This window comes from Chiloscyllium punctatum, chromosome 5 (assembly GCF_047496795.1).
Source record: "Chiloscyllium punctatum isolate Juve2018m chromosome 5, sChiPun1.3, whole genome shotgun sequence".
In the NCBI taxonomy this organism is placed as follows: Eukaryota; Metazoa; Chordata; class Chondrichthyes; order Orectolobiformes; family Hemiscylliidae; genus Chiloscyllium; species Chiloscyllium punctatum.
This window is the reverse complement of record NC_092743.1, coordinates 14,852,305-14,876,187: the sequence shown is the minus strand read 5'-3', so window position 1 is coordinate 14,876,187 and position 23,883 is coordinate 14,852,305. Positions and strand designations below refer to the sequence as shown.

Below are 23,883 nucleotides of genomic sequence, written 5' to 3'. Positions count from 1 at the left end.
TTCGTCACCATACTAGGTAACAGGATCTGTTCTTTTTCTCATAGGAAATGACATCACCAACCCAAAGATACCAAAACATATAAATAGAAAGCAGGAATCACCAGCAGAGCTTCATCCAGAGGCTCAATAAACCTTTCAGCTCAGCAAGGAAACTTACATGCAGAACCTCAACCTGAGCTACAAATCTGCTCAAAACTCACTAATTTCAACGTCTTTTTACTAAACCAACCAATAGTGATATTAAGTTAACTAGCCTGTCGCTTCTTGCCTTCAGTCTCCTTCCTTAGCCAGAGGTTATCTTTTAGATTAGAAGTCAGCTGCAGAACAACTGTAGATTGAGCTGTCACACAATACATGACTAAGTACTCCTGAATTTGCGACTTTACGGAGGTACCTTTCTCATTATCCCATTGAGAACATCCAGTGCTCCAATCAGCTTTCTGCTGCTTATGAAAAGGAGAGCTTTTTGAAGAGTCACGCCACATCTCACTTGCACTTCCAACTGGATACACAGGTGATAAGTAGGCAGCAGCAAGAGGTGGACCCAAATCACCACTTAACGACTCATCAGCATCACCACTTCCTCTAGCTGCTGTGTGGCCCATTATGTCACCACAAGGCATTACGGATTTGCGAGATGGACCATTTCCAGAAGGTGTGCAGGCAATGTGTGAAAGACGGAAGGGTGTGCCTTCGACAGTAGAAAGTAACTGGTCATCTGTGGTGACATTACCACTCACAGCACGAAAATACACAGAATCCAGCTTCATTTCATTACGTACACTGGCATTCACAGTTTCCTGTGGAAACAAAACAGAAAATTAGACCACCTACGGCTCAATATCTCAGATTTTTAAAAAGGAAACCATTATAATGGCAGTTAACTTTTAGCCAAATAAAATTAGTTACATATGAACCATTTCTCTAAATTAAAAGCAATCTAATATTTCCATAACATCTACATCAATGCTTATCATTCAGTACATCATTTATACTAAATTATGAGGGTTTCCTGCAAGCAATTTAACAGAACTGAGCAGCAATAATTTTAACCCATTGCATTTATGCTTCTCCTAGTTTAGTTCAATCTACCCAGACATTGTGGTCAGCGCCACTTTTCCAAGGATCCTTGGTGAAATTATGTCAGACTTTTTTTTTAGTTCCAAGGCTTTCAAATTTTGCAGCATACTAATTCATTACTGATCTTAAAAGGGAATGTGCTTTAAGTAGTTGAGGTCATGGCACAATGTAAAGACTAACTTTAGAGATGTAAACATTGTTAGAACCCTCACTGAGCTTTCATCATTTCTGCTAAGGAGCTGTAAACAGAGAACTGAGAGCTGAAGATGACATTTGGACTGTCGTCAGCAGCAGCTTGTGTTAAAAGAAACAGAACAATCAAGCTGTTGTGAAATCGTGTAATGATCACCAATTTTAAAAATCACCTGCTCAGGGGAATTTTAATCTTGTAAAATAAACAAAATCCATGTTTCAATTTAAAGCCAACTCATTACCACACGTATTTGCCTTGCCCCACCCATCACAAACACCTCCCCTCAATGCTAATACTACTCTCACCATACAAGAGACATCTGGACTGGTTTCTCAAGCAACTTTCCCGACATTCATCTGCCCATTTTCCACAGCTCAAAGCAAGCTTCAGCTAAGTCCCTCTCAAACTTCAACCACTTCCTTTCTGTCCCTCTTCCTCAGACAAGTGTCAGATACTATAGTGAAGGAAATTGACCAACGGTTGTGCACAGTCATATTGTAGCAATATTGATGTACACAAGTACAGTCAAACAACTAAGTACATGATCAAAAAATTCAAGCCCACATGACATTTGGAAGAGTTTCTGACATTTGGTTTGAGCAATGAACCAATGAATTTTATCATATGATCAATTAAGTGTTTTGTTACTGCTTCTGGAATAAAACTGGTTACTTAATGAAAAATGAATTTTAAATGAGATTTGTTGATAGAGGAAAGAATTGAAACAAAATTCTAGTTTTTTGTTATTTTTAAACTATACTAAAATGGAGACAGTGGCTTTTCACTGTAAAATACCTAAGAAAATCCATTCAGAAATGATCAGATTATAACAATGGGAAGTCAAAACTTGGAAGATAATCTGGTAGAATAAGAATAAAAACAAGGAAATTGTATTATAAACTTCAAACTGAACTTTAGATTAACAAGTAAAGAACAAAACGGAGTGTTTTTCTTGGAATGCTAAAAGTTTTAGCAAAAAGTGCTCAAACTGAAAGCATGCGTACTAGAAAAAAAATCTTAATTTATGCAATAATGAAGCTGGACATCCATTGATTGCTCACGAAGAATATGGAGTACAAGATATAGCTTTTGTTTTTGCAAGCATCACTAAGCAGTGCAACTTTCTGTAAAAAGTGTGCAATTAATTCCACTATCATCCTAACTACAGCATAGACAAATATTTACAGCATACAAAGTATAAAGCTCCATAAGCATCTGCTTATTCCTCTGCCGCCAGCTGATTGAAAACAGAAGCAGAAGCACCAAAACACAAACAATAACATTCTTCAACGAGCCTGCAGTAACAATCCTGTTCTTCCGTGCTCAAGGGTTTCCTCAATCAGCTGAGCTAGGGGCTGCAGAAGGACTTCTGCTGTACAGCTTTTCATGTACTGCTTATATTAAAAATCCAGCATCCCAAACTGACCTAATCAAGTTTTATTTTAGTTCTTCACATAACTCGTCTATGACAAGCAAAGAAAAGGCTTAGAGTCTCTCTTTTACTGCAAGAGACACCAGTGGCCAAGATACCCCACCCCCACAACTATTCCACTGTCTTGCATAAATTCTCTCTGGCTCAAGGTGTATCTAAAAGAGCGGCCATGAGTTATCACCCCCTACCCCTTGTTATCAAATATTGATATTATTTCAGGTAGGTAGCAAGTCCAAAACGAAAAAAAAAAGTGATTTAAAAATTTGAACCATCATTTTTTTTTAAAAAGGAACTTCACTTACTAAAGTTTCCTGGTGATAAGTTGAACTTCTTCTAGAAGGTAAATTAAGAGGTATTCCAGGGACTGCAGTGATGACTTTGCCATTGCCTACAGGGTCCAACCGACCCTCTGTCTAAAAAGACAAGATAACTCCAATATTCAAAGCAGCATGTAAATGAAAAGCATTCTGAAATTCTGGTTACATAATTAATGCAACTCAAATCCATAGATGCAGTATAAGAGTGCAAACAATTGAAAAGCAGATCAAAAACGAAGTTTGTCTTATTTTGCTTTCTTACCTCATTTTGATCAGCAAATTCCCTATCTCCTTGTGATGGTAGCACAGTGTGTGGTTCATCTTGCCCAGCAACATTCCTGTCCATCATTCTGAGGCCTTGCAAATTTTCAACTGTTGCAGTATTAGACAGAACAGTCACTGTACTATCATGGCTTCCTTCTTCACCAGCTACATTTCTATCCACCATTTTACATCCCCATCGATCACCATAGGTTGCAGAATTAGAAAGACGAGCTGATGCACCAATATTGCCATCTTCTTCATTTCCACTACTCCCATCCCCTCCACCACCTGAAACAGTTACAAAGTTATACTTAGTACAAAATTCATGATGCAAACAAACAATGTGTACAAAGAAGATCTGCAACGGATCTGACTATTAAGCTATAATTGTCCAAGATTGCACTCATTACATGGCGTTTGTATACATTTTAAAACAATTAAAGCGTATTTGAAAATTTGTCTGTACATGTACAAATAGTGATGGATACATGGAAAGCACCATAATCAAAATCCAATCTGAGTAGCACTGTGATAGAGGGACAAAGTTTCAGCAAGTTTTCCTGCTGAAGGATGGATGCGAAAGAGTGGTGACATCTGTGACTGGTTCAGACTGTACCAACTACTCACCCTTCCCAACTACGATGGCATCAAAACCTTTCCTTTTGGAACATACAACAGCAAGTTACTTTGGGAGGACAGAGCATTTGTGGAGTCTGCTTCATCCCACTTTCTTCTCAAACCCTTTCATGCCTGGAGCCTTAAAGAATACATCTAACTCCACCTAGCCACTGTCAAGTACTCGCCAATTTATTATAACCAGCACAACCCTGGATTACCATCATAGTTTCCTTTTTAATCTTCAGGATTCTGGAGTCTGCATCAACTACATGACTCACTATCATAATAAAGAATTTGATCATATGACCACTCTTTCCCAAAGGGTCTTGCACAACTAGATTGTCAATTATTCCTTTCTCAACACAATATCCAGTAGAGGATGGCCGGTTCTCTAATTGATTCCTCAACTTAGAGATCCAGAAAATCATCCCAGACACACTTTGGGATTCAACCCTCTAAGAATATTGTTATCAATTTGAATTATTCAATTTGCAGGTTAACATTGCCCATAATAACAGCTGTACCCTTATTGCTACTGTTACAAGTTTTCTGCTTAATGCTTCCTCCAACATTATTACGACAGGAGTCATTAGAAGTGACTCCAATAAAGTGATACCAATAGAAAAAGTTGTAACCAAATTTTCTCAGCCCTGTTTCAACAATATGGAACGTGAACCTCTGAAGGACAGCATTTGAAAATGGAAGATTTAAAATTTATGACCTAAACCAACTTTCTGTAGGTGCCCAGCAAAACAAACTTAATCATTGGACTGGTACCTCAATATGTGGAGGCAAAGAATATGGCATGAACATTTAAGCACTATAAATCAGAATCAATTGGATTTTATTTGCCTAAGCTAAAACACAAAATCAGAGCCCAATGAACTAGAGTCAGAGTCATACAATACGGAAACAGGCCATACAGCCTAACTCGTCCATGCCAACCAGGTTTCCCAAACTGCATTAGCCACATTTCCGAGTTTATACCTTTTCTACCTTTGGGTACAGCTTTGAATATTGAAGTTCTTGACGTTTAAATGTTACAACTGTACCTGAATGTAATACTTCCCTTGACAGTTCATTCCACAAACGAACTAACCGGTGTGCCAAAACACTGCCCCTCACATCTCTTTTAAATCTTTTCCCTCTCACCTTAACACTACTTTTGGATTCACCTACCCTGGGTACAGGCCTTCACTATTCACCTTATCTATGCCTCTCATGGATTTCTAAACCTATATGAATATCACTCCTCAGCCTCTTTTGCTGTGAAGGAAAAAAAAAGTTAGTCTATCCAGATTCTCCCTGTATGTGAAACCATCCAGACTTGTTAACATTCGTATGAATATTTCCAATTAATAACATGTTGCCTTGAGCAGGGCTATCAAAATTGTATGCATTACTCCAAATGCAGCCTTATCAATGTCTGATACAACATTAACATACTACCGTCAGTCAGCATTGAGCTGGGGTAAGTGTGCCATGCTAATTCAAGTGAAACAAAAATGGCAGCCTGGTGGTGGGGCAGCCTGGTGGTGGAGGGGAGGGGAGGGGAGGGGAGGGGAGAAGAAAAGAAAAGAAGAAAAAAGAAAAAGCAGAAAGAAGAAAAAAAGAAAAAAAAAGAAAAAAGGCGAAGAAGAAAAAAAAGAAAAAAAGAAAAGAAAGAAGAAGAAAAAAAGACAAAAAATGAAGAAGAAAAATGAAGAGAGAAAATAAAGAAAAATGGAGGAGGACCAGTAATCATAAAAGCCCTGGTTCACTAATGCCCTTCAGGGAAGGAGAAAGGGAAATCTGCTGTCCTCACCCAGTCTGGCCTACACACAACTCCAGATCCACTGCTGTTGAGTCTTAACTGCCCTCTGAAATGGCCAAGCATGGCTCTCAGCTCCAGGACGGTGAGTAGGGATGGTCAACAATGTAGTTTTGGCCATGAACAAGTTAGGGTGGGGGAACAAAAAAAAAAAAAGGGCTGAATGCCCTCATCCCATTCCTTTTGTACACCTGAGTTAGGTATGGAAGATGCTCCAGTATAAACTAGGAGGGATGGTAAAGATTACCTCAGCTCTGGGCAGCAAGGTGACTCAGCTGCTACCACTTGCCCCACATTGGAAGAAAGCCAGGTTTGACCCCAGCCTCAGGCAACTACATGTGGAGTTCTGAGTGCGTAAATGGGTTTTCGTCAGGCACTGCAGTTTCTTCTCAAAGATAAGCTGGTCAAACAGACACCCCTTGCTAAATTGTCCTATATAGAGTCCAAGAATGTGCAGGCCAGGTGGCTCAGCACTGAAAAACAAAGGGCTACAGAGATAGGATGGATCTGAATGGGAGGGTTGTTGTAGACTTGAGTGGCCAAAAATGGCCGGTCCCTGATGTTGAGAATTGCCACCAACCATTGGGTGAGGGGGGGGTGGAGAGACTGTTGTTTGGAAATCTGTGATAAATGTCCTCAACCAGAGTGGGATCAACTTCTCATCCTTCCTCATTTCAACCCTAGGGAGTCTAAGTGCAAAATAAGCGCAGTCCCCTCAATCTCTAGACAATCCCATCTTCTCAAAGAGTATTCTGATAAGCCTTCAACACAGAGTTCAGGGGACATAGTACGTTACTGCTGTCTAATCCCAAGCCAATATACAATTGCAAACTTAACTCCTGGACTCAAGTTCCCTTCAAAACCAGAGACTCAAAACTTCCTATTTTGGAGACAGTAGTATTTGATATGGTCTAAGACACAGAAAAAGGCCATTCAGCCTTTCGAGTCTGAACTCCAAAACAAGCCCCTAACTATTGTTAAGCCCATTCAAACAATTCTAAGTTCCAGGTCCAAATATTTATTAATTACCTACACTTCCACAAACAATTTCACACTTGGGTGCTGTCAGATGACTGTCATCATTGCGACATTAAGATAAGCAGTGATTTTGTATTGTGGTATGAACCTGCTCAAAATTGCAGGAGCTGCTCCTGCCCAGCGATTCACCAACTCAAGGGCAGCTCAGTGCTAGCTGTACCCTGCTTCAGGATTGCCAAATGTTACAGAAAGGACAAGACCATTGAGCCCCAAGCCTGAGGGAATTGGGACATGCCAAGCCTGAGAGAATAGAGCTGGTCATAAAATCTAAAATCATGGGGCAGATCAGTGAACAATGCCAAAACTAGAACAAATGGTAAGACCTCTTTATACTAACTTTCCACATGAAGCACAACTTGAACACAAGAAAATGCTAAAGAATAAACATTTACATCTCAAATTTATCCAGAAATAGAAGAGCCCTTTGATCAACTGGAGGCAAAAGGTTTTCAAACATGAAACTTAGTTCCACAGAACATGCCATGTCTCATTTAACCATGTATCAGGCTTTTAAAAGGCATCTTGAATAAAATGTTCAAGTGCTCATTAGCAAGGTTAAATTGCTTGAATACAGGGAGAACTATCCATTTGCATGCAGAACTGGCTTGAAGGTAAAAGGCAGAGGGTAATGGTGGCGGAGGGTTGCCTTTCAGACTGAAGGCCTGTGACATGCAGCGTGCCACAAGGATCGGTACTGGGTCCACTTGCGTTTCATCATTTATACAAATGATTTGGATATTAACATAAAAGAGATATGGTCACTAAGCTTGCGGATGACACCAAAAATTGGAGGTGCAGTGGACAGCAAAGGTTACCTCAGAGTCCAATGGGAGCTTGATCAGATGGGTCAAGGAGTGGCAGATGGAGTTTAAATTTAGGTAAATGTGAGGTGCTGCATTTTAGAAAGGTAAATATTAGCAGGACTTATACACTTAAATGGTAAGGTCCTAGGGTGTGACGCTGAACAAAGAGACCTTGGAGTGCATGCTCACAGTTCCTTGAAAGTGGAGTCACAGTTAAGTAGGATAGTGGAGGTGGTGTTTTGTCCACTTTCCTTTATTGGTCAGAGCATTGAGTATCGGAGTTGAGGTCATGTTGCTGGACAGGACATTGGTTAGGCCACAATTGAAAAACTGCATGCAGTTCTCATCTCCCTCCTTTGGAAGCATGTTGTGAAACATGAAAAAGGTTCAGAAAAGATTGACAAGGATGTTGGCAAAGTTGGAGACTTTGAGCGATAGATTAGGTTACTTGCAGTGTGGACACAGGCCCTTTGGCCCAACAAGTCCACACCGACCCGCCAAAAAGCAACCCACCCAGACCCATTCCCCTACATTTACCTCTTCACCTAACACCAATTTAGCATGGCCAATTCACCTAACCTGCACATTTTTTGGACTGTTGGAGGTTACCGGAGCACACTGAGGAAATCCAAGCAGACAGGGAGAGGCGGGAGAGGCTGAACAGGCTTGGGCTATTTTCTCTTGGAGCTTCAGAGGCAGAGAGGTAAACAAAACCACGAGGGGCATGAACAGGGTGAATTGACAAGATCTTTACACTGGAATGGAGAGAGGAGTCCAAAACTAGAAGGCACAGGTTTAAGATAAGAGGGAAAAGATTTTAAAAAGGGACCCAACGAGCAATTTTGTCATGCAGAGCGTGGGGTGAGTATTTGGAAAGAGCTGGCAGAGGAAGTGGCGGAGGCTAGTCCATTTACAACATTTAAAAAGCATTTGGATAGTATATGAATAGGAAGGGTTCAACAGGTATACAGGCCAAATGGCAAAATCTGACTGGATTAATTTAGGATACCTTGTCAGCAAGGATGAGTTGGACCAAAGGATCTGTTGCCATTCTGTACAGCTCTATGACTCAAGGTTCTGGTTTGCTAGTGAATCATGAAGTTAAGATTTTCAGTACAAGAAATATTTCTCAAGCTAAAATTCTTTTTTGAAGAAAATATTAGGCAAACAAGTGTTGCAGAAACAAGTTTTTAAAAAATAAAAAGTGACAGCCAGCACAAAGCTCCCACAGTTTTGGCTGGGTATCATCTGATTGAAAATTGATTACATTGCAATCTTTCATATGTTAATACAGTACTTACCCCCAACTGGTGAGTTTATGACCTGACCCTCTGCTCCTCTTCTAAATTCAAATCCAATGTCATTTAATTCATCAAGTGGTCCAATGGACTCATCAGAACTGCCGCCTTCCAATCCTGGTCGAAAGCTGGGATGATTGCTCTCTCCAAGCTGCATTGTAAATTGAAGATAACAACTTGATAATGCATATTGAAAATTCTTAGATTGTTCATGAAACAAATTCATTCTGTAATATATAGTATGCAATTAAAAAAAAAATGAAGTCCAATCTTGGTTGTGTTAAAGCAACTTACCTTAATTAAGACAGTAAGTTTGCAAATATTTGGTTTATAGCTCATTCATTTTAGAATACAACTTAAAAATACCCAAGTTTTTTTGGGATTGTAACTTACATTCAGAACAGAGCAACAGCTATTAAACAGCAGGCAAGCTGACCTGGCTGAAAAACTGACAAGGTCATGCCTGCACTCCATGCAGTAACAGCAGTTCAAAGAAATGTTTGTTCAATTTGAGGTTAGCCCATAACAGACTACATGGTCATAGTGACAAGTGGAACTTAGGAAACACCAAAGAATTTTCCTAAGGGGTTAAAAGAAAAAAGGTTTTTAAATAACAATTTAGAACTAGTGTGGTTTGCGTTTCAGAGAAATATCAAACAAAATAAACAAATTACTTCAGACCCACAAAATAAACAGCCCCAGCCTATTCAACCTCTTCCTACAGCTCAAATTCTCTAACCCTGGCAACGTCCTTGTAAATCTTTTCGGAACCCTTTCAACATCTTTCCGATAGGAAGGAGACCAGAACTGCACATAATATTCCAACAGTGGCCTAACCAATGTCCTGTACAGCCGCAACATGACCTCCCAACTCCTGTACTCAATACTGACCAATAAAGGAAAGCATACCAAACGCCTTCTTCACTATCCTATCTACCTGCGACTCCACTTTCAAGGAGTATGAACCTGCACTCCAAGGTCTCTTTGTTCAGCAACACTCCCTAGGACCTTACCATGAAGTGTATAAGTCCTGCTAAGATTTGATTTCCCAAAATGGAGCACCTTGCATTTATCGGAATTAAACTCCATCTGCCACTTCTCAGCCCATTGGCCCATCTGGTCCAGATCCTGTTGTAATCTGAGGTAACCTTCTTTGCTGTCCACTACACCTCCAATTTTGGTGTCATCTGCAAACTTACTAACTAAATCTCTTATGCTTGCATCCAAATCATTTATGTAAATGACAAAAAGCAAGCACTGAGGAGGCAGATGTGGCTGTGGTAGTGAGTCTGTGATGAAGGGCTTTTGCCCGAAACGTTGATTTTCCTGCTACTCCAATGCTGCCTCCCCTGTGCTTTTCCAGCACCACTCTAATCTTGACCCTATCCCTAATCAGTCCTTGCCTTTCCAAATACATGTACATCCTGTCCCTCAGGATTCTCTCCAACAACTTGCCCACCACTGACATCAGGCTCACTGGTCTATAATTCCCTGGCTTGTTCTTACCACCTTTCTTAAAAAGAATGGCACCACATTAGCCAACCTCCAATCTTCCAGCACCTCACCTGTGACTATTGATGATACAAATATCTCAGCAAGAGGCCCAGCAATCACTTCCCTAGCTTCCCACAGAGTTCTAAGGGCTTTTGCCCAAAACGTCGATTTCGCTGCTGCCTGAACTGCTGTGCTCTTCCAGCACCACTAATCCAGAATATACCTGATCAGGTCCTGGGGATGTATCCACCTTTATGCGTTTCACTTCCTCCTCTGTAATATGGACATTTTTCAAGATGTCACCATCTAATTCCCTACATTATATATCTTCCATGACCTTTTTCCACAGTAAATACTGATGTAAAATACTCATTTAGTACCTCCCCATTTTCTGCGGCTCCACAAAGGCTGCCTTGCTGATATTTGAGGGGCCCTATTCTCTCCCCAGTTACCCTTTTGTCCTTAGTATATTTGTAAAAACCTTTTGGATTCTCCTTAATTCTATTTGCTAAAGCTATCTCATGTCGCCTTTTTGCCCTCCTGATTTCCCAACTATACTCCTACTGCCTTTATACTCTAAGGATTCACTCGATCTATCCTGTCTATACCTGACCTATGCTTCCTTCTTTTTCTTAACCAAACCCTCAATTTCTTTAGTCATCCAGCATTCCCTAAACCTACCCGCCTTTCCTTTCACCCTGACAGGGTGACACTTTCTCTGGATACTAGTTATCTCATTTCTGAAGGTTTTCCATATTCCAGCTGCCCCTTTACCTGCGAACATCTGCCTCCAGTCAGCTTTTGAAATTCTTGCCTAAATACTATTAAAATTAGCCTTTTAACTTTTAGATCTGGTCTAATCTTTTCCATCACTATTTTAAAACAATTAGAATTATGGATGCTGGCCCCAAAATGCTCCTCACTGATACCACAGTCACTTGCCCTGCCATATTTCCCAAGAGTAGGTCAAGTTTTGCACCTTCTTTAGTAGGTACATCCACATACTGAATCAGAAAATTGTCTTGTACGCACTTAAGAAATTCCTCTCCATCTAAGCCTTTAAGACTTATGGCAGTCCCAGTCAATGTTTGGAAAGTTAAAATCCCCTGCCATAACCACCCTACTATTCTTACAGATAGCCGAGATCTCCTTACAAGTTTGTTTCTCAAATTCCCTCTGACTATTGGGACGTCTATAATACAATCCCAATAAGGTGATCATCCCTTTCTTATTTCTCAGTTCCACCCAAATAACTTCCCTGGATGTATTTCTGGGAATATCCTCCCTCAGCACAGCTATAATGCTATCCCTTATCAAAAGCACCACTCCCCCTCCTCTCTTGCCTCCCTTTCTATCTTTCCTGTGGCATTTGTACCCTGGAACATTAAGCTGCCAGTCCTGTCCATCCCTGAGCCATGTTTCTGTAATTGCTATGATATCCCAGTCCCACGTTCCTAACCATGCCCTGAGTTCAGCTGCCTTCCCTGGTAGGCCCCTTGTATTGAAATAAATGCAGTTTAATTTATCAGCACTAACTTGTCTCTGCATTGTCCCTGCCTACCCTGACTGTATGACTTGCCTTTGTTCTCAATAGTACCAGTCTCAGATCGAAATCTCTCCTCACTGTCTCCCTGGGTCCCACCCCTTCACCTTACTAGTTTAAATCCTCCCGAACAGTTCTAGGAAATCTCCCTGCCAGTGTATTAATCCTCTTCCAATTTAGGTGAAATCCCTCCTTCCACACAGATCACTTCTACCCAAAGGGAGATTCCAATGATCCAAAAACTTGAATCCTTGTCGTGTACACCAGCTCCTCAGCCATGCATTCATCTACTCAACCCTCCTATTCCTGCCCTCACTAGCTCGTAGCACTGGGAGTAATCCAAATATTACTACCCTTGAGGACCTCCTTTTTAATTTTCTGCCTAACTCCCTGTAATCTCCCTTCAGAATCTCAACCTTTTCCCTTCTTACGTCGTTGGTTCCAATGTGGACAATGACCTCCTGCTGGCACCTCTCCCCCTTGAGAGCATTCTGCACCCTCGCTGAGACATCCTTGATCCTGGCACCAGGGAAGCAACATGCCATTCTCATTTTTCCTGCTGGCTACAGAAACGTCTGTCTGTACCTCAGCCTAGAGAGAGTCCCCTAACACAAATGAATGCCTGGAACCCAACGTACCTCTCATTGCATTCGAGCCAGTCTCAATACCAGAAACTTGGCTGCTTGTGCTATGTTCGCCTGAGAATCCATCACCCCCTACGTTGAGCAAAACAGCACACTTGTTTAAAATAGGGATAGCCACAGATGACTCCTGCACCACCTGCCTACCTCTCTTACTTTTCCTGGAGTGAGACCATCTATGTGACTGTATCTGAGACTCCCACCCCTCCCCCTGTCATCTATCCCACCCCCTTGCTCTTGTAAATTCCACATTGCCTCTAACTGCATCTCCAACCAATCCATTCGACCAGTTAGGATTTGCAACCATCAGAATTTATTGCAGATATAATCCTCAGTAACCCGTAAACTGTCCCTAAACTCCCACACTCTACTAAGGACCATTTTTGGTTCTTTCAGTCTACAGACGCAGAAAACTGTCTGATTCCTCTAATAAACACTGTTCCAAGTTAAAATATAAGCTGTAAGTATTAATTTAAGTTCTACTTATAGCCACTTATCTGCTTCTGTGCTGTGACCTCTCCCAGACAGGTTCCTCCAAGATCAGTTGTTAATTTCACTTTAAAAATATTCCCAGATGCGCTCCAATGTCCAGGGATACATGAATTCAACAGCAAAGGCAGTAACTGTCAATTCTGTCAGTTAGCGATGTGGGTATCTTTTGCTTTCTCCCTCCTGCACTGACCTCATGTGCTTCCTTTGTCTGTCCCTCTCCCTTTTAAATAACTGCTGTTGTTGACTTTTTTTCCTCCAAAAGTTCCAAAACAATGCAACAGCATATAAAACAGTAATTGCTGCTCCTGGGATTCTAGGAAATTATCTCCAACACTTAATACCTCAAAAATAAAGCAATAAAACAAAAGAGCAGCTGTTACAGCCGGAACATTTTCCCATCCGCCATCTTGGATTACCCAGAATCTGATCTACTACATATTGCAAAACCAGTTGTGCTGGATAGTTTGGTAAGCAGAAACATCTTTGACAGGGCTGGACACAATACTCTCAGTTTTATGTTTCAATGAGATCTTCTACCATTCTTGAAAACTCCAGTGAATACAGACCCAATGGACACAACTACCTTGAGGAGGAACCTGCCATCACAGGAATCAGTCAGTGAACGTTGGCTCAATTCCCTCTACAGAAGTTATATCTTTTCTTTGTTGAGACCACAGCCTCGTCTATGTCCTGTACAGGTGCATTAAGACTTCACTACTTCTGTACTCAAACCATTTTGCATTGAAGGCCAACATTTCATTTGGGCCAATACTCCTGATGAAGGGCTTATGCCTGAAACATCAAAACTGTTGCTCCTCGGATACTGCCTGATATACCATGCTTTTCCAGTGCCATATCTTCTGGCTTTCGTCTCCAGCATCTGCAGTTGTCACTTTTTCCTAGTTGCTACAACATATCATTTGCTGTCCTAACTGCCTGAAGCACCTGCATGCTTGCATTCAATAATCAGTGCACAAGAACACCCACATCTTTTGGGACAAGTTGATATACAAACTCGTGAAATAAAGCTACAGCATTCAGCTTTTCCTGGGCAAGTAAACAAGTTCACATGAAGACATAGGAGTGGAAACAAGACCATTCGGCTCATCAAGTCCCCTCCGCCATTTAATCATGGCTGATAGGAGTTTCAATTCCACTTACCCGCAATAGCCCCATTGCCCTTAATTCCTTGTGAGATCAAGAAATAATCAATCTTGAAGACACCCAATGTCCCGACCTCCACTGCACTCCATGGCAATGAGTTCCACAGGCCCACCACACTCTGGTTGAAGAAATGCCTCCTCATTTCAATTCTAAATTAACCCCCTCTAATTTTAAGGCTGTGCCCACAGGTCCTAGTCTCACCGCCTAATGGAAACAACTTCCCAGCTTCCACCCTTTCTAAGCCATAATTAATGCACTTTGCTCAACAACGTTCTCTTGAAAGTGAGATACAAACACCCAGGGTCCAGATGGTTCTCAGTGTCACATATGCCTCATTCCACTAGGTACTAGAGAACATTCACAGTTGGGAAACTCAGGTAATATGATGCTAATTGTAGCATTTTACACGTGTGGAGCTGAAATAGCCTAGATTCCATTTCAAAACCAGGTTATTCCTGAACTGTAATTCTTTGCTGGTAAAGTTGAGAAACCAATGGCATTTATTCAATGGATTTTTGGAGTCAGATGTACAGCACAGAAACAATCCCTTCAGTCCAACTCATCCATGCCGACCAAATATCCTAATCTGATCTAGTCCTCAGTTCCTCTAAACCCTGCATAGTCATATACCCATCCAGATGCCTTTTAAACATTACAATTGTACCAGCCTCCACCACTTCCTCTGGCAGCGCATTCCATACATGCATCACCCTTTGCGTGAAAAAGGTGCCCCTTAGGTCTCTTTTATATCTCTCTTCTCTCACCCTGAACCTACGCCCTCTAGTTCTGGACTCCCCCACATCAGGGAAAAGACCTTGTCTATTTATCCTATCCATGCCCCTCATGATTTTATAAACTTTTATAAAAATGTCACCCTTCAGCCTGGCACTCCAGGGAAAATAGTCTCAGCATACTCAGCCTCTCCCCTTATAGCTCAAATAGGGAAACACTACAACAAAAATCACATGCAACTCACTATAGTGCATTTAATTTTTATGCTACAGGTAAAGATAAAGTCAGTCTTTCGATCATTATTGTACACTTAAACATAAACACCAGAACAGAGTTGCGATTGTGCCAACTTTCACCTTTGTCCTATATACTAGCTACATTTTTCATCAACTTCAATATACTAACCACAATATTATGGAATTGTTAACTCATTAAAATGGGATCGCTATTGCAAACAACCCCTACTGTGTGGGAAAAAGCCATTTTCACTCCCCACAAATGGAGCACCCAGGGAGAAAACCCACAGACATAGCAAGGACAATAAACTTCACACAGTCACCCAAGGGTAAAATCAAACCTGGCTCCCTGGTACTGTGAGGCAGCAGTGCTGACCACTGAGCCACTAGACCGAACCCAAAAGATTTGTAAAAACTATATCTGACTTTAAAAAAGGGTATCTAAAGCTGTAGACTAGTACTGTTATATCAAAGTCCTGTGGATAAATCGACTAAATGCAGTGGCTGTTGACTTGCAAAAGTCAATGTAATTAAAAGATTGGACAAGTTCATAGATATTGCACATTTTAAAAAAAAAAGTTTGCAAACACAAATAATTTTCCTTCTCTGTAATAAGTACAATATACATACCAATTGCCTTGTTGACCGAGAAAAGTGTCCTTGCAAAGCACTCTGTTGGGCAGCCTCCAACTCATCTTCTGTATCTGGACCACTTGATGGCGCTGAATCCATTCCTGTAGCTTCTTGTCGAACAGGAGGCATTTGAAAATTACCCTAGAACATGACCAATAGACCTTCAAAAGTATCATTTTAAACCAAAAATGGTTTTACAATTATGTTCAGCAATATAGTTCATTCTGGTATGGACCAGGCCAGATCACCTCAAAACATTTGAAGAAATTAGCCCAGAACCTAACTTTGCTGGTTATTTTAAGCAGGTCTAACAGGGATATTCCAGGAGGGACGCAGCTGGTCAAACAACTTCATTCTAAACAAAACAGAATTTACTTACAACATTACTGAATGAAACACCAACAACTCAATAACTTAAGCTATCTGAAACCCAACTTAACGATGCTGTTCCGAAGACTTGCAATAGCCCCAAAAACACCCCTTGACACAAAACCTAAAATTAAACACCGGGGGACAGAGGGACAGTGGGACCAAGCCATCCATGTAACTGTTTCTTGGATCAGCAGCCAAAAAAGACTGCTTGCAAACCAAAACAAACCAGAGAAAAAGTTGAGCAGGGAGAACTAACCACTCTATTTTCATTTAAAAATAAGTGTTTTTTTTAATATTTGAAAGCCTTTTGCCTAAGGCAGTATTTGTTAAGTACAATCAAACTAGCCCTAAAACCTTTCAAACTCAAATTTTAAGGCATTCTGAACAAAAAAAAACAAGAACAACATAACCTTGTTAAAAAGGAGCAGCATCATCACAATTTTCACTCACAAACCATAAAGTTCGAAGACTTTGAACTACATGACACATTACTGGAACACCAGATAATTTAAAAAAAGATACCAAGCCACATAGCCAAAAAGGTGACGATAGCATGACCCAAGTGGAACTCAATAGGAATCAGAATAAGGTTTTTCTAGTCTACATGCTACTGGTGACTTGAATAGTAGCCAGACAGAGAGGAATAGAGTGAATGATATCAGAGATTCGCCATAAAAGCCTGAAGGCAAGGCCCAGAGAAAGCTCAACAGCAGTTAAAATCGCAACAGGAAACATGTCAGACCTGAACAGACTTATAAAAGTGACATTAGCATGAAGCAGTAAACTAATTAGTAGCAAGTTAAAGCAGAATGTGTTGCACAGCCTGCGAACCAGTGACTCCAGCAGTCTGGCCGACCACATCTCCAGGTTCAGGAGCATTCACACTAGTGGAGACACTTTATTGTATCCACAAGGCTGTGTTATACTGGTAGCACGCAATTAGATCACATGGTGCTATAACTTAAAAACATGTAGTCAGGAAGCAGTGAGTGACTGTTAGTCACAATATAGGGAGTCACGGAGTCAGGAAAATCCCAGAGTGCATCACACTCAAGTACAGATTTTGTTTTACACTGAAAAATGCTCAGTGAAAGTTCCTCTGAAGCATGAGGTCAGAACTCAGCAACACAAGGGGAGAATAGACAAAAGGAACAGCTATATATTTGTAGGACACTCCATAGCAAAGTGCCCAGACAGGGGTTTCTGATGTAACTCCACAATACTATATCCCCCTGAGGCCAGGGCCAAGATGTTTCTGAACTGTTGCAAGGCATTCAAAGGTGGGGATAATATTCAAGAGGGAAAAAAAAGTGAGGACTGCAGAGGTCATACGACTAATGACAGACAGAAGGAGGAGGTTCTACATCAAGAATTTAGATTGAAAACTAAAATCAAAAGTTGTCATCTTTGGATTATTCCCAGTGCCACATGCTAGACAGCATAGGAAGACAGGTAGAGTAGATGAACGCATAGCTGGTGCAGGAGGGCTTGAGGTTACTAATTCACAAGGTCAGTCCTTGAACCACAATAGCTTATGGTTTTTAGGGGGATGTTTCAGTCAACTTGCGCTGTTGGTGGGGCTTTAAATTAGTTTGCCAGCTGAAATGAAACAGAACAGACATACAAGAGTGGGTGATGCATAGACAAATGTAGAAGAAAAATAAAGCTAGTCTGGCAGCAAAGCATATTAGTGAGTTCTGAGAAGATCTGTAGCTCAGGTTAAGTTCTGGATGTAGAATCACAAACCCAGGGAAACCTAAACACAAATAAAAAGCAGGCCATACCACCAGTGCTTCACCAGAGACTCACTGATCATGTTACCTAGTATGGTGACAATGTCTGAAAACAAACCCTTCAGCTCAGCGAGCAAACTTACACCCAGAGCAAAGCATATGTAATCAAGACATAAATATTATCTTTCCTTGCTAAACTGTTATGTCAAAATAAAGGGAGTCTTGAGAATAAGAAAATGTATTGAGTATTGATTAACACACTGACGTATCATAGAATCCCTACAGCGTGGAAACAGTACCTTCGGCCCAACAAGTCCACACTGACCCTCCAAAAGAATAACCCACCCAAACCCATTCCCATACATTTAGTCCCGATGAATGCACCTCATCTACACAACCCCGAACACTACGGGCAATTTAGTTTGGCCAATTCACCTAACCTGCACACCCTTGGACTGCGGGGAGGAAACTGGCGCACACAGAGGAAACCCATGCAGACATGGGGAGAACGCCTGTGTGGAGTCTGCACAGTCACCAGACGCGGTGGCTCCCGGTGCTGTAAGGCAGGAGTGCTAACCACTGGGCTATTGTGTTGCTTAAATCCTGGATAGATGGTTGAGGGAGCAACAGGACTCTTCAATATTCTCTTCAAGTGAGAGAGGGAGGGCGTTATTAATAACTACAATAAAGAAAGGATAGTGTCTTAGCAGGCTCCTCAGTTGAGGCCATTAGGTAGAACTTGCCAACAAAAAAAACTTGAGGGCAAAATTGTTGGGTACACACAATAGACTCCCAAACAGGAGATACAGAAGAGCAGATATATAGATTTCTGAAGTGTGAAAGTAATGGGGTAATAATAGTAGGAGATTTTAACTTTCTCAATATCGATGAAGTGTGAATGGCTTAAAAGGGAGCAGAAATATTAGATGTATCCAACCTGCAGAAGGTCCAAGTAGTGGGGCAGTGCTAATTTTACACAAATTAAAAAAGTCAGTGACAGAGCATTTCAGTGATAGCGACCATAACAGAACAAGATTTTAAAAAGGTAGGTTATAGAAATGGTCAAAGATGGACTAGAAAAAAAAAGTGTTGATTTGACATCAGGTTGATTTCAAACTGAAAATAGGATCTGGCCAAAAGTGGAGAAGGAGCAGGTATTGGGAGACTTTCAAAAAAGGAGATAATAAAAGTGGAGGGCCAAATGCTCTTCTAAAAGAAGAAAAGTGGGACAAAGATTCCAGAGAACTACAGACAGAGGGACGTACAGGACTGAGGAGGTAAAATAAAAAGGAAAGCTTTTTGCAGATGGAGAACTCAAAACATCAGAAGCCCTCAATGCACGTACAAAGTCCAGGAGTTTACAAAAATCAGCAAAGAAAGGAGGGTGCAGAACAAAATACACTACCAAGTTAAAAAAAATCAAAATGCATATAGAAGATAGCCAAACAAAGAGTGGGGCGAGGGGGCACAAAGTTGAATCTTTAAAAATTAATAGTTCACATAACAGTTTAGGTATAAGAATCAGGGAAGAGCATGAAAATATACTTGGACAAATTATAATTGAGAGGTAAGAGGTATTCGCAGTTTAAATTGGGTCCTTAACTGGTTAAGTCCCCATGCCCAAATGCGATGAACCACAGGTTGTTGTGGGAGGCAAGAATAGAGACTTCAGGAGTCTCTAACATTAATTTCCAACCTTTTAGATAAAAAGGGAATGGAGTGCAGCTGACCTGGCACCATTCAAGAAGGATGGTAAAAATAAACAAGGGAACGAGAGGCCAGTAGGTGTAACATTAGCTTTAGAAAGACTATTGGGAAAAAAGTTCTGATGGACAGAAGCAACTGCCTCAGAGAGACACGAATTAATCAAGAATAAATCGGCATGGTTTTATCAGGGGATGATGCCAGACAAAGTAGTTTCCAAAGTTTTGAGAGGTATCTAAAATGTGTGGGTGAGTGTAATGCATTGGATGCAGGCTATAGGGACTTTAGTAAGGCTTTTAACAAGGAGACCCAAGAAGTTAAAACCCCATGGGATCCAAGGAAATTTGGCAAACTAATTCCAAAATTGGCTTGGCGGTAGGAGATATTTTTGTTTGTGTCATTAAAAAAGGGAGATTACAAAGAAGAAACAATGTTTTTTTAAAAAACAGGAATCACCAAGATGGATACATAATTGTACAGCAAGGAATTAAATAGCTATTGTGAACTGCTTTCGTGGCTATGAGTTACTGCAACATGCAATTAATCAGGAGTACAGGGCTTGCTTAGTCAGCAGGGTGAAACTGGAATCAAGTTGGAGACAGAGAAAGACAATTGTGTATTGTGCTGATGTTCTCAAAGGTTGGCCATTCTCTGCAGTAAAAACAAATCAAATTTAAAAATTTTGAAGAAAACCAGCTACCTTTTGTGCAGTTGCTGAGAGTTGTGATTTCTCAACTCATAAATCAGAGACATTTCCTCAGTACAAAAGGCACTATGCACTTCTTACAAATCATTGGAAGCTTCCACAGAAAGACAACCGAACAGCTAGGGTTCAGTGAGCCAGAAAAAGAATCTTATCATGGAGCCATAAAGCAAAAACCATTGAACCAATTTCCCAGTTTTCTCTACCTCCATCAATAACCTGTTTTCCCTTTTTGTTTGTTCATGAGATGGAGTTTGAGAGATTAATTTTAATTAGGAGATTCATACGCCAATGGTTATAGCTCTTTACTTATATTTCGTTAGGACAGAATTCCGGTCAGTGTTTTATTCATCTTGGTCTGAAAGTCAGATAAACTGGAGTACTACATGTACCTTAAGAAAACTAACATTTGTCATGACTCCAGGAATAACAATACCTTCATTAATAGACTGCTACCCCTGTGGGTCACAACACTGCCTGAAAAGCTGGTAGAGGCAGTAACTAAAACACTTAAATATATAGATCACTTGAAATTCTACAGTATTCAACTTTAAAGAAAAATATACCAGAAAGGTGTTTGATGGCTGGGACAGATACAATAGGCCAAAGGACCTTTCTATACTTTAAGATTCAGATGTAGAGACTATGTTAAGCAGTGCTAGTTTTAGCAATGCTACTGGCAAGAAAACCGGATATTGGTTCTGACGAAGGGATTTGAGAAGTCAAGAGTAGTTAGATTGCTGTATGCTATTAGAGCTCAGAAACTAGTTGCAGATATTAAGAGAGGAGAAAGTGAGGACTGCAGATGCTAGAGATCAGAGCTGAAAATGTGTTGCTGGAAAAGCGCAGCAGGTCAGGCAGCATCCAAGGAACAGGAGAATCGATGTTTCGGGCATGAGCCCTTCAAGAATGAGGAAAGTGTGCCCAGCGCTTTTCTAGCAACACATTTTCAGCCCAGGTATTAAGAGAACCAAGTGTTGGTGTCAGGGGTCAAGATAAGTTCTGGAGGCTTTGGGGGCTCAGAATGGCACTATGTTTAATCTACTTTTCTGAGAGAACCATAGAATCCCTACAGTGCAGAAGCTGGCCATTCAGCTAATGGGTCCACACTAATGCTCCCAATAGTATTCCACCCAGACCCACTTCCAGTTTCCTGAATACCACACATCATCTGCTTTCAAAATAAAAAGGTATTCTCCAGAATCAGACTGAAACAGATACGGGCAGTCTAGTACAGGATCCTAACTAGTTCAATTGTGGCATTAGCAATAGTCCACCAACATGATGCAATGATGTTCAATGATAGTATACCCCTTGAGGTTTAATCTCAAAAGCAAAATACAAGATTTTATTAGTTAACTGTAATGCATTAGTGGTATTTAAAAACAATATTTCATTAAGGATAGCCCAGTAAACTTAGATGCACCAAGCAATTCATTCCCTAACGCAGTGAAAAAAAGTTTCAAATTGCATATGGGATTTCTATTCAAGATGTTGTAACCTGTGCAATACAGAAGTTATTCCACTTAGCTACGTGATTGATCACGCGCTATTGTAGGACCGATTACACATCTTATCACAGTTAAGCTCAAGTAGTTACTTAGAAATCCATACATTTTAGCTCACTATTTAAAAGACTAAACACACAGGCAATTGTGCTGAAGAGTTGGATTATTAAGAATCCTTATGTGCACAGAAAGCAACTTAGCAACATAAACAATACATCGTTTGCACCCAAACGTTTACAGAACCAGTACATTGAAGAGTGCAACGATGTACTGACACTATGTCAAAAACACCAGTGTGGAAGCATGACAGAGTAAAGACTGATGTGATTGCTGATAAAAACCGCAGTTGTTTAGAGGCAAGTGTTTCTATCGATTCATAGAAGCATAATAGAAAAGGTTGCTGTCAAAAGGCATCATGAAAATTAGACTTTTATTTGTATTGTAATAATCAAACCTTAGAGACTAAATGTGCAATACACTGACAGGACTTGAAATTACCTGGTGCCATCTGGTTGGATTATTACTGGTTACTTGAAATGCAGCATGGACTTCAGGGAGTTCTTGTCCTTCAGTGTGACCCCTCTGTGCTCCTGGTGGGACCAACTGTTTGAAATAAGCTTCCAGCCTCTCATCACCAAATACTTCAGCAGCAAACTCATCATCATCTGTTAGAATGGAGGTATTATTAATTTTTGGAACTATGTTTATACAGCAGCTTTAATGTAATGAAAGATTATAAAACATGAATATTTAAATCAGCAGGCAGAACAAGAATCATGAATAGTTGTGATGAATTACAGTCAAACTGTTACCATTGGCAAAAGGGTCACGATCTTGGGGGTCATTAGATTTAAAAATAATTAGCGAAAGAGCCAAAGTGATGAGAAAGAGCCTTGTAGTCATGCACTGAGTTATTATAACCTACAAAATACTATCTTAAAAATATGGTGGAAGCATGTTCAAACAAACAGGAACTGTATTCACGCATAGAAAAAAAAACCATCATTGCAAAGCTACTTACGTAAATAGGACTAAACAAAACAAAAATTTTTCATCAAATACTGGAGGTCTGATAGGCCAACTGGATATCTGATGATATCCTGATGAAGGGCTTTTGCCTGAAACGTTGATTTCGAAGCTCCTTGGATGCTGCCTGAACTGCTGTGCTCTTCCAGCACCACTAATCCAGAATCTGGTATCCAGCATCTGCAGTCATTGTTTTTACCTCATCGATTTTAACCCGACTGCGAATCCTCTTGCAAGGATCCCTGCCTTGAAGAAGTTTTCCTCCTCTCTCTACAAGAATCTCAGGGAGTCGCTCTCCCACTGTAACTACCAGGTCATTTCCTCTGCCCTGAAGCTCTTCAACCATGTCGTGAAACAAACTCAGTACCACAGCCACATTTGCTTCCTCAGTGCCTGCCTCGGTAACCAACTCATCCCACACGGACTCCGGACCACCTTTAAACCAGCAGATTTCGGACCCGAACAGGGCAAACAGTACAGACTACAGATTCAAAAACACCAGCAACAGTTCTCCTTCAAGATCCTCCGCTCCACGCTTGCAGCAATGCGCCGGCACCTAACCTCTCTCCAGTCAGCCCTGCCTCAGCTGAGGGCCACACTCTCTCAGAATTGCAAAGGACCCACTCTGTACTACATCCTCAGGAGAAATCATACTCTCAACAAACAGTATTTCAATTCCATCTCAAACATCAAAAACTGTAAGTACAACAAACTTTTATCCACCCACCTCCATAACCAGCACTCCTCAAACATTCCAGAAGATTCCCCTGGCCTCTGAATCTATTCCGCCATTAGCCATGCAGCTACCAGCCCCACGCTGATTGATGATGTCACTTCCACCCCCATCATGGCCACTCCCACCCCTCAATTCCTCATGCATCACACGTGACATCATTTCCACCCTTCACATCGCTGATGCCACATGCTCAGTGACTTCCGCCACCCCTACTGCCTTGGTCACCACCACTTCCGCCCCCACCAGCGCCACTCACCTGTGTTCTGCTGACATGCCCCCCACAGACCCCAATGTCACTATCCCCACACCCCCA

At 41.0% G+C, this 23,883-nt stretch overlaps 1 protein-coding gene across 5 annotated transcripts in view; it reads right to left on the bottom strand.

The window, feature by feature from the left end:
- cep192 (centrosomal protein 192) overlaps window positions 1-23,883 on the bottom strand; it is a 190,073-nt gene that overhangs the window by 138,769 nt on the left and 27,421 nt on the right. For 4 of the 5 annotated variants that reach the window (XM_072569797.1, XM_072569801.1, XM_072569799.1 and 1 more), the window contains exons 7-12: window positions 22,307-22,473; window positions 15,786-15,929; window positions 8,857-9,004; window positions 3,285-3,574; window positions 3,008-3,118; window positions 395-800 (exon numbers count right to left, since the gene is read on the bottom strand). In XM_072569797.1, the coding sequence (XP_072425898.1) occupies window positions 395-800; window positions 3,008-3,118; window positions 3,285-3,574; window positions 8,857-9,004; window positions 15,786-15,929; window positions 22,307-22,473 (1,266 nt within the window). The remainder of the gene's footprint in view (window positions 1-394; window positions 801-3,007; window positions 3,119-3,284; window positions 3,575-8,856; window positions 9,005-15,785; window positions 15,930-22,306; window positions 22,474-23,883) is intronic. The other variant, XM_072569800.1, reaches the window with a different exon arrangement.